The sequence below is a fragment of the Haliotis rubra genome, unplaced genomic scaffold, assembly GCF_003918875.1.
Source record: "Haliotis rubra isolate DU_JTF1 unplaced genomic scaffold, ASM391887v1 Scf774, whole genome shotgun sequence".
NCBI classification, from domain to species: Eukaryota; Metazoa; Mollusca; class Gastropoda; order Lepetellida; family Haliotidae; genus Haliotis; species Haliotis rubra.
The window spans coordinates 468,454-484,520 of NW_025767495.1; the positions used below are offsets into that span (position 1 = coordinate 468,454).

General features: G+C 40.4%; 1 protein-coding gene across 2 annotated transcripts; it reads left to right on the plus strand.

The window, feature by feature from the left end:
- The first annotated feature begins 725 nt into the window (after positions 1-725).
- On the plus strand, positions 726-10,198 carry LOC124260768. Of its 2 annotated transcripts, XM_046695084.1 has the most exons (4): positions 726-936; positions 7,728-8,283; positions 8,426-8,627; positions 9,922-10,198. In XM_046695084.1, the coding sequence occupies exons 2-4, from the start codon at positions 7,960-7,962 to the stop codon at positions 9,933-9,935; spliced, it is 540 nt and encodes a 179-aa protein (XP_046551040.1). In that variant the 5' UTR covers positions 726-936; positions 7,728-7,959; the 3' UTR covers positions 9,936-10,198. The 2 variants fall into 2 exon arrangements, with proteins under 2 accessions (XP_046551040.1, XP_046551039.1); XM_046695083.1 differs by lacking the exon at positions 726-936 and having other exon boundaries at positions 7,371-8,283.
- Positions 10,199-16,067: the final 5,869 nt, after the last annotated feature.

The following is a 16,067-nucleotide window of genomic DNA, read 5'->3' on the forward strand; positions in this document are numbered from 1 at the left end:
AATTCGCTGTAAAAATCATCGTTTATTACAATATCATTTACGCATTTAAAGAAGTATCACCCACAAAAGGCGTGCATTACTATTCATACCTTCAACTATATCATTATATAAACAATAAATAAGAGCGGCCCCAATAGTGAACCCTGGGGTACTCCAGCAATTCCAGCTTTCAAAATAAAACCATCTGTTATGTTATTGTATTTAAAGACAGCTATCAACTTTATTTATATGTATTATTTATGTAGAGAATAGAAATTACTGCCCCAATGAATGCAAAAAATAAAAATTACAATTTACAGCGTGATCCTTGTTCAGTTATTTTTCGGTGAACATTTTAGCATTAACTGTGCCGTTGTAAAAACATTGACTGCCCATTGTCTGAAACAAGTTGCACTAAACGACATACCCCTCTAAACCGACCAGTTTGTTTTTACACCCATCCAAAGGTCGAACTTACGGGACCTAACCGACCATAGAAGTAGCACATCAGTCTTTGGCTAGAGCATCAGGCAGGTATAGGAAACACTTTAATCGCAGGGCTAAAGTTCGGCTGATAAAACCAGGTGATAAGGTGCTAGTGTTGTTATCTACTAATCACAACAAGTTGTTGTTGCAGTGAAGAGGGCCTTTTGTGATAGAGGGGAGTGTCGGCAATTATCGGCTCAGAGTTGGAGATAAGGTGAAAGTTAGGGAAAGGGGATCTGTTTGTGATGCTGTTATATGTGATGTGGTATGTTTGTACAGGCATGGTCGATGTCGGTGTTGATGATGTAGATTCAAGTGTAGAAGGGGAGTTGCCTGAGATTGTTTCACCAAGTTTGAATTCTAAAGAGACTTACCTTGATGTGAATTTCTCTCCAGATTTAACAGAAAGGCAGAAGGCTGAGGTCAGAGAGTTATTGGCTGAGTTTTCAGATGTTTTGACGGATTTGCCAGGTAGGACTACAGACATGGAGTATAAGATTAGGTCATCAGATCCGGTCAGGTCACGTCCTTATCCGTTACCTCATCCCATGAGAGAGACTGTTGCTGCGGAAGTGCAGTCTATGTTAGATTTGGGGGGTATTGAACCTTCAGATTCTCCTTATGCTTCACCAACAGTCTTAGTGAAAAATCCTGATGGTTCGTATTGGTTCTGTGCAGAGTATCACCGGATAAATCTCATTTCAGTCTTTGATTCATAACCCACAACTTTGACAGAAAGTTTATTCACAAAGCTGAGTAAGTGCAAGTACTTGTCTAACTTTAATATCAGTAAAGCTTATTGGCAGATTCTGATGGAAAAGGAAAATAAGGCGTACACAGCATTTGTTACTCCAGATGGGTTGTATCAGTGGACAGTTATGCCCTTTGGTGTTGTCAATGCATCTGCAGTGTTTGCTAGGTTAACGAGGAAGGTCCTAAGAGGTGTAGAACATGTAGATAGTTAGATTGATGATGTGGTGGAAGGAACTGTCATGGAACGAACACATGGTGAGTTTGAGGGCTGTTTTCAGTCGTTTGCGCCAGTACAACCTCACTGCCAGACCATCTAAGGGTAATGATTGGGTATCATACTTTGCCATTCTTAGGTCATGTTGTTGGGCAAGGCAACATAACTCCTGACAATAAAAAGCTGATGGCAATTCTGGAGATGACTAAACCAACAACAAAGAAACAGGTAAGATCTTTGATTGGCTTAACAAGCTACTACAGGCGGTTCATTCCTAACTTTGCAGCTATCGGAACTCCTTTGACAGATTTAACAAAGAAAGGTAAGCCCAACGTAGTTGTATGGGATGAAAGTCAGGAACAAGCGTTCCAAACTCTGAAGCGGCACATGGCAAGTGAACCAATATTGAAGTTGTCAGATTTGGATAAACCATTTTAACTGAGGATAGATGCATCTGATGGCGGTATTGGAGCAGTGCTTCTACAAGAACATGAGTAGGAAGTTTCCAATTATGTATGTAAGTTGGAAGCTGTTGGACCAGGAGAAAGCTTATTCCACTATCGAGAAGGAGTGTTTAGCTATTGTGTGGGGCATACAAAAGTTGAACAGGTGTCTGAATGGGAGAGAGTTTTGCTGCAGACAGATCATCAGCCTTTGGTGTGGATGACTAAGGCTAAGTTGGCAAACTGGCAAGTTATGAGGTGGGCCTTGGCTTTGCAAGCATACAGATTCTGTTAGGCGGTTAATGGTGTGGAAAATTACCTCCGACCTGAGCTGCTGTCAACCTTAAAAGTGGACTGTACAGTGTCAAAATTTATGTGATCTTCAGTATAGTGTAATTGTTTAGTAAGCAATTACCTAAGATGGGAGGTAATGTCAAGATCACATATTAATTTGGTTTAGCTGTATGTGCGAGATGTTGTTGCTTCTGTAGGCCCAGACACACAAATACTGGAACAAGGTTCAAAAGGTGTCAGGCTTTGGGTTTCCCACCATGATTTTATAGGCTCCGTCACAGTTTCTGGACTCTAGGTAATACCTGACTTAGGAACTGTATGATGTACATGAGTCATTTCTGCCTTTTTTTTAACCAGTGCTTCTTCCCTTGAGTGTCTAACTTGTGGACTTTGGAGAGGTGTAAGGGAAGTGTCAAGAGCACATATTAATTTGGTTTAACTGTATGTGCGAGATGGTGTTTTGGTTGAACTGTATTTGGGGACTGCGTAGTATGTATGTGTGTGGAAAGCGTGCAAGTAATGCGAGACGTGTGAGAATAATGGGTACATGTGTTAAGCATGCGGATTGTCATATAAGAAAAGGGTAGCGAATACTCAGCGCAGTCATCAGAGGTTGTGTCAACGGAAGGTTGGTGTATGCAGAGGCTGGTCATATCATGGCGTGAGTAGTCTGTGAATTATTATATATTTTTCTGTAGGGTTGATATCATCAAAGGTACATGTTACACTACTGTGCAAGTCTCAAGAATGAATCACAAAAAAATTGTTTCATAGCTGGCAGTCAAATGTATGTATGGCAGTCAAGAGTTTGTATTACATCGTGGTGACGATGTCGTGTTCAGATCATTATTGGCATATCACTTGTCTGTGGAGGATATTAAACGACCTTCCGTGTAATACCAATTTTATTAAACGAGTTAATGATTTGGTATCAAAGCAATTTTGATACTAAATCTTTTGAGAGTTTAATGAAAATGGTATTGCACAGAAGCGAGTTTAGTATTCTGTTTATTACTCTCCAACATAAATTGATAGAAACTGCCTATACGTAGTGTGATGACTCACAGCTTTCCACGAGTCAATCAAGGTTTAATACCATTGTGACAGAGGTATTAGCTCTGCAGTATCTTCCACAGGTGAGTAATAATGATTGTTATTCTAAGCAAAATGTAAACTAATCATGCTGTAAGTATAGTCATTCGTGAGTACATCATATACTGAGTCAAAAAAGAAACTTCACAAATGTAATTTGATAAATAATGAATAATTTTTCTCTGATGATACATCTATGTATCCAAAATGGGATCCCTATCTTTCGACTCTAGAAAAACGTTAGCAAAACCCACTCAAACCCATCCATTTGTCGTGCAAATGACGTTAGTGCCAAATCAGGTTTTGCACGTGCAGTCGATCACATGATCTTCGCATCGCAGTTTTCTTCATATGCACGTGTTTGCATTGGCCTCAAGAATTGAAAAAATACTTTTAAACCACAGTTCTAACGGTACTTGAAATGCCACGATTGTCAAATGTGCAACGTGAATGTGCCGTTGGCATGTTGCAAGTGGGAAGATCAGTTATTGACGTCGCAAGAGCAATGGGATGCAGCCGTCGTACTGTGTATGACTTTGCGAGGTTGTCTACAACAAACTGGCACCACTTCTGATCGCCCAAGGTCGGATTCGGTCGTCACGTGTGACATCACGAGCAGAAGACCGTCAAATCGTCCTACATCACCTCGTGACAGATTTCTGCCGGCTACACGAACCAGGGCTGAGATGTTTAGAGGTTGACTGTCCTCACAGACCATTCGAAATCGGTTGCGGGCTGCCAATCTCCATTCTCGACGTCCATATCGTGGGCCAATATTGACGCCGTTTCATCAACGTCAACGTCTGCTGTGGGCCCGACATCACCTCCGATGGACCCAGAGAGACTGGAATCGAGTTGTCTTTAGCGATGAATCCAGGTTTACCCTCAGATTCGCGGACGGCAGGCATAGAGTCTGGAGACGACGTCGTGAACGGTATGCCCAATGTTGTGTACAGGAAGTTGACAGATTCGGGGGCGGAAGTTGCATGGTGTGGGGTGCTTTCTGTGGGAACGACGGTTCCCGACTTCTGGTCATCCGTGGAAACCTCACAGCTGCTGCTTACTGCGACCAGGTGCTCACCCCTGAACTCGTTCCTTTCATGGCGGCTCATGGCCCAGGTCTACAGTTCCAGCATGATAATGCTCGGCCGCATACCGCGATGTTGACACGATATTTCCTTCAAAACGCTGGAATCAACGTCATGGACTGGCCATCGAGGTCCCCTGACCTTCATCCAATAGAGCACGTTTGGGATGCACTCGGGAGAAGGCTTCGTGGTCTTAGGAACCAACCTCAGAATTTGCAGGAACTTGGCGCTGCCTTGCAAGAGCAATGGCGCAGAATCCCCAACCACGTATTCACAAGCATGAGACGATGAGGAGACGGTGTTTGGCAGTGGTGAATGCAGGGGGCGGCCATACACGATATTGAACTGAGAAATTTCGCATTTTTATTCTTGTGACTTGACATTCTGTATACCCATGTTTTGGAACGGCGGTGTAGCCTAATGGAACTGATTATGGCACTGTCAGTGTATGGAGTATGATCTCAGCAATGAAATAATAACAATTTAACCATCTTACCATCTCTTGTTCTTTTATAGTGCCCTGAAGAAAGAATGTAAAGTTTCTTTTTTGACTCAGTATACTTGTTGTATGTTGATGATTATTGTGTTATCGTTCTGAGTATATAATACTCGTTGGTTTATGAATGACAAGGATATCAAATACATTATTTGTATAGTGCCTGGAACCTGAGTGGGACCCGTATGTAAGGGGTTGAGGCCTCGACAATTTGACCAGCAAGTGCAATGTCAGACTGACCAGCCAGGACATTGTCAGGATGACTGACCCGATGAGGATCAAAGGTCTGTGTGACCTTAGTTCAAGTGGTGACAGATCCACATGACCATTGACCGAGTATGACATGTGATTTTCTCATCTTGGACTGAGACCAGCATGACCATATTTGGACCCTGTGCCTGTGACCCATAATTTTGTAATAAATTACTTTAATTACAGTTGTGCCGTGTGTTATTCATCTCGTGTTGTAACAGGAAGTCTTAATAAAATCTGGAGCTGAGCAGCCAGGCACAGGGCAGTCTTCCCTTACTCAACCCATCTTAATGCATGAATTTCATTTTCAAACTAATCCTATTTATAGTGTGACTCGCACATGGCTCCCTATGACTGCCGATTGGCCCACGAGTATACACTAAATGGCTCCAATTTGGCCCTCTATGGCTGTCGAATGTCCCTGCCTAAATATAAATGGCCCTGAAATATGTACAAATGCCCATGAGTATGGCCCTCAGTGCCCTGAGTGAGGCTGATAAACTTAATATAGATAAGGTAGGGTGATCAAATCATTTTGGATGACTTTATTGGAAGACATATTTGTCTCAGCATATTTTAGAAGGATTAGAAACAGTTAAAGTTCTGTCACTTTCAGGTGCCAAAACCATGTTTTTGACAGATTCAAAATTGATAAGTAAACTGTTTACAAAGTTCAGTGTGAATCCTCAAGCTTTGCACATTTCTTTGCCTGATTTGGGGCAATAAGCATAATGTTTAGGCCCACTACTGGCAAATGTTTGAATAGGGTCCCCTTCCAGCTCATCAGTCAGTTCACCTAGATAGTCACCCAATTATAGGTGGATTTCCATCACCAGGTCTGGACACAAAGATGACTGAATCAGTATCATAACAGAGTACTCTTTTTTGCAACATGTCTAACATGGAATACAGTTTTAGCCTTCCATAAAAGGTGGTGAAGGTAGCAATGAAAATGTTGGTGACATCACTTTCAGGAATAAATGCCAAATTTCATGTGTCCAATGAAACTGGGCTACATTGTCATTCAAAATATGAAAATCATGTAGTTTCTTTATTTGGTCTGTGAGTAACATGTACAATTCATCTAATTTGCTACTGTGCACAAACTTCCTTTGGGTCATGTTGGAACGTTGTGCATATTTGCCCCCAAAAGAATTCAACATCAATTTTGCTCGAGCTCTTAAACATGGATTCTTGTTTATTTTGTTGTAGTCTAACTGAATGCCTTTGTGAGTCAGATAGTCAGACAGATAGATCTAAGATCTAAGGTGAACTGAAAAGTTTTGAGATCTGGCCCCGATTTCTCGAAACAAACTTCAGTTTTTACTCAAATCTCAAACTGAGTTTGACAATTTGAAAAAGCTGAATTTTTAACTCAACTGCATTTTTAAAATATAAAAGCCCAAACAGCTTAAGTAATCTATCCACCAAACTCAAATTGTCCACTATCTTTGAGTGTAATATCGATTTCAGTTTATTCTTGGCAGTGCATTTTCCTGCATTTCTCAAATTTGAGTTTAAGTTTGTTTCGAGAGATCAGGGCCTGGTTTTGTGTTGACTTGAGCCTTGAACTCGTGCTCCCAAATCGTTACTCAGTTGTACCCTTGTCTGATGGGTACCACCATCTGATGATGTCATTGCGCTTCATGGTCAGTGCAAGACAGTGGTGTCTCTGTCAAGAGGATAGCAGGTGGGACACCTATGAAACTGACACCCATCAAACTGATAGACTGTATTGGTGGCCTGACAATATCCGTCCACCTTGTATTTAGTACCAGGCATTTGGAATTCTCCATCATTCAAAGCATGCTGGATGTCAACCACGATTGTGACAAATCCACTTTAGCCATTGGAGATCTTACTAAACTGATCTTTTGAGTATCCATTTCCAGGCACTTTGGCAATGAGACTGGGTAAGGTCTCTTTTTCATGAACAACAGCCCCGGCATTCTGTAGACTCGGTGTCATCTCAGGACGCCGACCTTTCGATTTTCCACTAGTCTCAGGACACCAACCTGCGGTTTCCTTTGAAGGTTAGGTTCTCATTAGGCATAATTAGCGTTGCGGATAATCTACTCTAGATGTTTGGATAAAGTGAACTCGTCGCACATGTTACTTCCAATTGATTGAAAGGTTTACAATAACACTTAGCAGAGTGCCAATATTGAACACTGTTCATATCTTTGGTATAAATATCTATGGAATGGCCAAAGGATTCACATTCGATTTCGAAATGGCAAATGCACAGCTTGATCAGAGATTCATCCCTACAGCTCACGGCAGTCGTTACTTGGTTGTTGGCGGGTTCATGTACAGAGTCAGCAAGAGAAAACAAGACAGGATATCTTGGATATGTACTGCAAAACACTGCAAATCCACAGCATCAACAACGAATGACATTGTCACCATGGGGTAAGATGAACACAATCATCAAACTGTCATGAGTGATATTAAGGTAAGAGTTTAAATTCTTATATATGTATAAATATTATTCAGGGATTGCCACAGTTTTGTCGATTTTTTTAACAGTGTTTCAGTAAGATGCTTAATAAATGGAAAAGTTTGGAACCAAATGGTTAATGTTTCTTTGTTGGACCCAAATGGTTAATAATTCTTTGCTTTTTTTGTAGGTGAAGGAGATGCTAGAAAAGCTGAAGGTGAAGGCAGCTTCGACCCTCCAGCCCATGCAGTGCCTCTACGAAGAAGGCCTTATCGACATGAGAGATGGAAGTTGGAATGATGAGACCAAAGCCATGATTGCTGCCATGCGCACCTTCCCCGATGCCCGGAGCTCTCTCTACAGAGCCAGGCGAGCAGTGATGCCACCACTTCCCCTCAGACGAGAAGACCTAGTCTTCCCTGATGAATACAAGACGACGATTTCTGGCGACCCCTCCCTCCTCGTCGACGACAGCCATGACAAGAGAATCCTTGGGTTTTCCACCGCCGATAACTTGCGTTATCTCTGCGAATCAGACACCATCTACGGAGATGGCACATTCTACGTGGCCGCCAACCATATTTCACCAGTTGTACACTATCCATGGCATGGTAGATGGGAACATGTTTCCTTTGGTATTCTTCTTCCTGCTAGATAAGAAAGAGGATACTTACACCAGGATGTTCAGACTACTTGTCGATGCAGCCGCGATCAGAGGTCATCATTTGGATCCACAGAAGATCCAGGTAAATACAAATGAATGCTTTTTTTTGTTTTTATTTCGGAGAGAATAATGCAAATTACATGCTTATTTTAAACCCATGCATGCACAGTTTCTGTCCATTGTTGTCAATATTTGTATCATGATGTTCCAATATTTTGTTGCAGATGGACCATGAGGTTGCCTCCAGAAACCCCTCTGCGATCGTGTTCCCCCGAAGCGAGTGGAAGGGCTGCTTCTTCCACTTCACCCAGTGTGTATGGAGGAGAACCCAGCAGCACCATCTCCAGAAGGCCTACCAGGACGATGACGAGATCAAGAGGTTCGTCCCGGAGATGTGCCGTCTTGCCTTTGGTGCCAACACAGGAGGTAAGTTATTTTAAAACAAATAGTTAGCTCCACCCCAATAGGTTGTGTAATAAAGGTGTTATTTTGTCACGAGAACAGACCAACACCGAAAACAAGCTGGTCCAGTATGCCGCTGGCCAGAAGCGTCCGTCCAAGAACAGGAAATACAGGGATTTGGAGCGACCACTGGATGACATCTGTCACCAGCTTGAACAAGGAACACTGTCCGTGAGGCAGTTTGCTGATTCAGCATCCCACCTATTGCATTTAGATTAAAATCTGTGAAAAAATGTATGCTATATGAATTTACGATGTATTTATTTAAAATGCTAAAATCTGTCAACTGATAAAAATCTGTCATCTCTTGTCATCTTCTCATTAGGTGCGCTCTCATTGCATAATCCGGATTATCCTCCTCTAACAACTCTTTGATCCTGCATTGTCCTCGTAATCCATTATTAATTGACAAAATGAAACTAGTCTCAGGACGTCGACCTTTATATTTCACTCAACCGTAAAGTTTGGTCGAAAGGTCGGCATTATGAGCCTGAACCGTAGACTTATCCATGTCAACCATTGACCAGGTTTGATTTTCATGCTCTTTGACGGGGAACCATGAAGTGACAGTTCCTTGTCTGTCGGGTCGATCCCTGGTTCAACTGTCATTTGATTTGTTTGAGGATCTAGACAGTGACTCAGTGACAGACATTAATAGATATCTAAAAGTCGTCACAGCCTCCCTCAAAATGTGAACATCAGACCGACAGTAGTCTTCCATTTCTTGAGCAAAGTTAAACACTTTGTCTTTCTGAGCTTAGTACCAGTTAAGAAACTTTCTCCTGGCTTCTGTAGACATACTGTCCACTCCATAGAAGGAGGGGTCGGGATATGGACCTCCATAACATTGATTCTCACATGTATTGAAATAATTAGGGAAATATCCTTTCTTGAGTTCTTCCAGATGAAACATTTTTGGAAGATCAGCTAACGATGTGTTGAAATACCAAAGGGTATCCAACAGATGGTTATTCATACCATGTGAGACATACATGTACATGATCTTGGATCCATTGTACGCGATATTGTCTGGAAGAATAGTTTTGAATTAAATATTTCAATGCAGGATAAGAATCATATCCATGAAAGTTGTGAGCAAAAACAGTGTAATCTCTATGGGCCTTGGTAAAGAGCCAAGAACAAACCAAAGAGGTTGTGTCCGAACCGAACCGAACCAAACTTCACTTTCCTCCGGACACAGGATCCATGACTTGTAGGTATTTTGAAACATTTTCTTTTTTCACCCCATTTATTACAGACCTGACATCATGAGCCACAAGTGTTACAAGTACATCCAGGTGTAAAAGGTTTATTTTTGCACAGATCACAGACTGATTGTGCAATGACAAAGTTGGGAAGATGTGTGGGTTGTCCACAAGATGGATTGTGACAAGTACTACAGATACTATGATGGGTTCAAACATCCTTTCCTGTGCAATGGGTACATGGAACTGGTGAAATACCCATCTTTACAAGTGGTCACTTCGTTTTGACTACATTCAAAGTCAAACATGATAAACTTTTTGTAAAAAACTGACTACTTTTGCTCGTGATTCTGAGAGGCATCTCTTGCACGCGTAACAGGGCTGTGAGGACAGTTTGTTTGTCTGTGACAAGCAGAGGGAGGAAAGTAGATCTGTTTCAACACGATAGCACACCTATTATATGTACCCATACGTTCGTGTTCATTAAAAAAATACCTACACGAGGTAAATCTCCATTGGGGGCGGTGGGCTAGCCTAATGGTTAAAGCGTTGGCTCGTCACGGCGAAGACCAAGGTTCGAATCCCCACATGGGTACAATGTGTGAAGCCCATTTCTGGTGTCCCCCGCCGTGATGTTGCTGGAATATTGCTAAAAGCGGCGTAAAACCAAACTCAGTCAGTCAGTAAATCTCCATTGAATAAGCTTTCAGAAAATATTAAAATCAGCCATAAACAACAACCACTGGGAACAGTTTACCTCGTCCCATGCGATTGTGGACAGACCTACGTAGGGGAAACATCAAGACCCCTCAAAACACGAATCAAAGAGCATCAGACCTCAGTCTCTAAACTTGACTCAAAATCAGCCCTATCAGATCACATCAAAGACAATCCCAACCACAGTATCCAGTGGGACAGAACCCAAACCCTAACATCCAACCTCAAAGACTTTAAACTCAGGAAACTCCAAGAAGCCATCCACATCAAAAGACTCCAGCCATCAATCAGCCGTGACCAAGGTTATTACATACCTCCTGCATACTAACAACTCATTATTTTTAAGATTCTCAACCTATGACAAGCCCCAGTTTATGTATACCACAGGCTTCACTATTCCACTGTGTACTTTTCAGGCTTCATTTGTTAACGCTTTTATCAAAGCCCTTGTGTTGTTATTGTGTCTGGCTTCCTAATGCCTATTGTACTGTATACACATCTACTCTAACTTGTATATATGCTCCTCCATCCTTATGCTGTTCATCACTTGCCTCATAACGGTGTTAGAACCTACACTAAAACGTCGCTCTCACAGCAAAGAAGTTGTTCATCCATATATTGTTATCCTTTCTTACTGCCCCAACTTCTAAATGCCTCTACTTCCAAATGCCTCTCAAAGAAGTTATCGTTGTATCTTTGGTGATGAATTTATTCCGTAGTTTAGCACTCACAACAAAAAAATTGACATCGTAGCACTAGTTCAAATTTAGGAATATCTGCTAAACTTGCAGGCCGGTCCTTTATTACACCTGCTTTATCACAGAAGATCTGAGCAAAAGTGGTTTGATTACACAATGCCATTTAGAAAGTGGTCAAATGTAACATACACTAAAGCCAAAAGAAACGTTACCCTCCTATCTTTATGAATTACTAAAAAATTATCAAAGAAGTGTTAGAAGGTATTAGTTTACAGGAAAGCTTAACAACACAGCTTTATGCAAATGACGAAAATACATTCTCAAATCCATTCAAATTTAGGTGAAATACATCTTTTTCAGAAGAGTTAAATTGTCCTATTTTCATCCATGCCGAAATAAAACAATAACAGTGATTTTGATGTCCAAAAGAAAGGTTGAAATAAAATTCTGCTTTGGGACAATGATAAACCATTTAGTCACCATTTTTCAACTATTAAAACAAGAAACAACTGTTGTAGGGTGTGTAAAATTGTAAAATAATCATTCCTATGATTTCACTCTTTTAAAACATTTTCTGCTGATTTGTATTCGTGAAAACAAGTAAAACATGTCTTTGATATTGTGAAAAATTGTTTAGGAACATCTAAAATTATCTTTGTTAACATTTTTGCTTACAAAGTAACATTTTTCCATTTCTTTTTACACATACAAATATCAATCGCCAAAACACAGCAATATTCAAGCAGTATTTACATCCATTTCAAATGTAGAATGATTCTATAGGGTATGAAGAGAGCCAAGAATACGTGATATGATACACCAGTACGAAAAATATGCCACGATTAACAGCTGAAGAGAGAGAAAGAGCCATTGGGATGGTGCAGATGGGGTCGACATACAATGCTGTTGCCAACGCCCTCGGTTGCCACCGTATCACGGTTATAAGACTTATTCAGGGCTTCAGACAAACTGGGGTCACAGTAAACAGACCAAGAAGTGGACCCCCACGCATCACAATGCCAGCTGAAGATAGGTACCCCCGTCATTAAGGAAGGAGGGTAACGTTTCTTTTGGCGTTTAGTGTATGTTATATTTGGGATTACACTTTCTTCAGACTTTGTGTACCCCTCTGATAAATGTGAATTGGCACAGCTCCCACGGCCGAAAGCTATGATTAAACAATGCCATTTAGAAAGTGGTCAAATATAACATCTGTTGTATTTGGGATTACACTTTCTTAGTAAAGTACAAATTCTAGTACTTTTTGGGGTTGAGTCCCATCCAGGATTCGAACCCACACCCTCAGAGTCAGGCACCTAATCGCTAGCACACAAAGTCAGCGGCCTAACCTTCTCAGCCACCACGACTTCCACAAAATAAAAGTCGGACAACTGGTAGTCTAGACTGCGGACTTTGTGTACTTCTCTGATAACACAATGCCATTTAGAAAGTGGTCAAATGTAACATATGTTATATTTGGGATTACACTTTCTTAGTAAAGTACAAATTCTAGTACTTTTTTGGATTGAGTCCCATCCAGGATTCGAACCCACACTCTCAGAGTAAGCCACCTATTCGCCAGCACACAAAGTCAACCACCTAACCTGCTCAGCCACCACGACTTCCACAAAATGAATGTCGGACAACTGGTAGTCTAGACTGCGGACTTTGTGTACCCCTCTGATAAGTGTGAATTGGCATGGCTCCCACGGCCGAAAGCTAGGATTACACAATGCCATTTAGAAAGTGGTCAAATGTAACATATGTTATATTTGGGATTACACTTTCTTAGTAAAGTACAAATTCTAGTACTTTTTTGGATTGAGTCCCATCCAGGATTCAAACCCACACTTTCAGAGTCAGACACCTAATCGCTAGCACACAAAGTCAGCCACCTAACCCGCTCAGCCACCTACGACTTCCACAAAATGAATGTCGGACAACTGGTAGTCTAGACTGCGGACTTTGTGTACTTCTCTGATAAGTGTGAATTGGCATGGCTCCCATGGCCCAAAGCTATGATTACACAATGCCATTTAGAAAGTGGTCAAATGTAACATATGTTATATTTGGGATTATACTTTCTTAGAAAATGTAATTTTTAGAGTAAAATTGATATTTTATACTTATCCTGACTCATGCTTATTGCTTGTCTTCTTCTTCTTGCGAACATAGTGGAACACGTGTATCTCCCAATTGAAGTTCCCTTCAATTAAAAAATCACTAATTAGCACCCACCACGAGTTACCTCCCTTACACAACCGCGTGAACGAGGGCGCCACCTCAACCCATGTGCCTCACTCTCTCCTCATATACTGAGCCCAACACTTGAATTTCCAGGAAATCCAAAGTGTTATGTGGGAGGATGGGAGGGCTTATTCATGAGTCAGGATAAGTATAAAATATCAATTTTACTCTAAAATTACATATTTTTCCTTATCCTGACTCATGCTTATTGCTTGTAGAACTGAACGGAAAAGGAGGTGGGAATATATAATACTTTGGATTTTAATAATTAGTGATTTGAACTGTGATGATTGTAATAACCCTATGGGAACTTCATAAAGGCACTGAACTGATGAATTCCTGCTGCTAACTTATCAGCTGCCATATAAAGGTTATTACAATTTACTTATTATGATAAAAGTATATATAACATTAATACAATGCTTAAGACTAATAGACTTAAGCTTGTTAATATGATAGCATAAACTCCTTAGAGTTTTTTAGCTAATATACTTTTATGAAGTAAACATAGTACTAAGCTTAAGATATGAATAAAACTTAAGCTATATATATAATAGCAAAACTTCGTAGAGTTTGTTAGCTAATATATTTATGATATGAGTATAGTACTGTGCTTAAGATATAATTAACTTAAGCTACCTAAATAGCCAAAAAAACTCCGTAGAGTTTGTTAGCTATTACATTTTATAATGTAACCATAATGCTTAAGATATGATGAAACTTAAGCTAAATATATAATAGCAAAAAACTCTTTAGAGTTTGTTAGCTAATATACTTAAATGATATAAACATAGTACTGAGCTTAAGATATGAATAAACTTAAGCTACATATATAATGTCAAAAACTCCGTAGAGTTTGTTAGCTAATACATGTTATAATGTAACCATAATGCTTAAGATATGATGAAACTTAAGCTAAATATATAATAGCAAAAAACTCTTTAGAGTTTGTTAGCTAATATACTTATATGATATAAACATAGTACTGAGCTTAAGATATGAATAAACTTAAGCTACATATATAATAGCTAAAACTCCGTAGAGTTTGTTAGCTAATATATTTTTATGATATGAGTATAGTACTGTGCTTAAGATATAATTAACTTAAGCTACATATATAATAGCAAAAACTCTGTAGAGTTTGTTAGCTAATACATTTATAATGTAACCATAGTACTGAGCTTAAGATATGATTAACTTAAGCTAAATATATAATAAACTCCTTAGAGTTGTTAGCTTATATATTGTATGATATAATAACCATAGTACTGAGCTTAAGATAATAAAAGAACTTAAGCAAAATATATATAGCATGTAGCTATTTAGTACTGTTATAAGATAAGTAGAAATCTGTAAGAGATTGACTTATCTTCTCCGAGGAACTGTCAACTGTTGTGCGAGGACCATGGGACCTAATTGGTGGATACCTGAGACGCCCCTCGTGGTGATATCTCTCAGATAGTGGTTGGCAAACACCATATCGGATCTCCAGAATTAACCCTCCATTATGGTATTTCAATAGCACTTGTCGTAGAGCAAGTGTAGATGTTAGCCTAATATCATGAGGATTAGAAGCTCTTGGAGGGTCGAGTCCTGCAGTCTTGTAGGCACGAGTATGACAGTTCTGATCCAAAAGGAGATAGTAGTACGTGAGACTTCAGTCTGGCGTGAGCTTGTTGATAGAGGAAATAAATCTCTTGAATTTTTCCTCCTGTTTGGCCTCGGTGGAGATATATTTTCAGTGCTCTTACTGGCCATCGGATAGATTCATCGTATCATGGGGTCCAAGTATATCATCAAAGCGTTGTTCATAAACCTCACTTGTGAGGTGTTGGAGCACTATATTCAGATCCCAAGTTGGAGCGTGAAACTTCCGCTTTAATCCTCCAATCGGAAAGCTCGTGAGCAAGGCTTGCAGTAACTGGGATTAGGTTAACTTGACGCCTCGCTCTCAGTTATGACAGAGCTATTGCTGCAAGATAGGTGGACAAGTTGAGCCTTTTAAAATCTTAGTCTGACGTGAGATAACATAAGTAGTCAGCCACTTGAGGATGAGTAGCATATCTAGCTGTAAATCCTTCCTTTGCAGCATAATTGACAAAACTGTGCCATTTGTCATCGTGATAAGTTGCAAGTTGAGTTACGAGGGCAAGCTAGACTGCTTTGTCGCCTGGCTGAATAACTTGTTATTCAGACACGCCTTGATACAATCCATAATGAAGTTGGAATATTTCTGGCTTTCCGCGGCGCTTTGTTTGGTGTGCGGATGTATTAACAGATTCGAAAGCACTCTGTAAGATGTAGTATTGGTTGTCCGATTTCTTGAATAAGAGTTGGAAACCACGCTCGCTGGTCAGTAGGCCGCCACCAAATTCAGATGGAGGCTCTGGCGCTTGACTGATTTTGAGTAAACTTGTGAGATTAACGCTGGTGGCGGAAAAGTGTACGCGTTGAGTCCTTCCCACGATATGCTTAGTGCGCCTGTTGCCAATGCTAGTGGGTCTGGAACTGGCTTATAATTAATGTTGTCAGTTGTT

Bases quoted from the DNA above. Each gene is read 5' to 3' on its own strand.
- LOC124260768 (XM_046695084.1), top strand. From the start codon at position 7,960: ATGAATACAAGACGACGATTTCTGGCGACCCCTCCCTCCTCGTCGACG. The intron at 8,284-8,425 runs GTAAATACAAAT...ATTTTGTTGCAG, and splicing joins TGGATCCACAGAAGATCCAG to ATGGACCATGAGGTTGCCTC.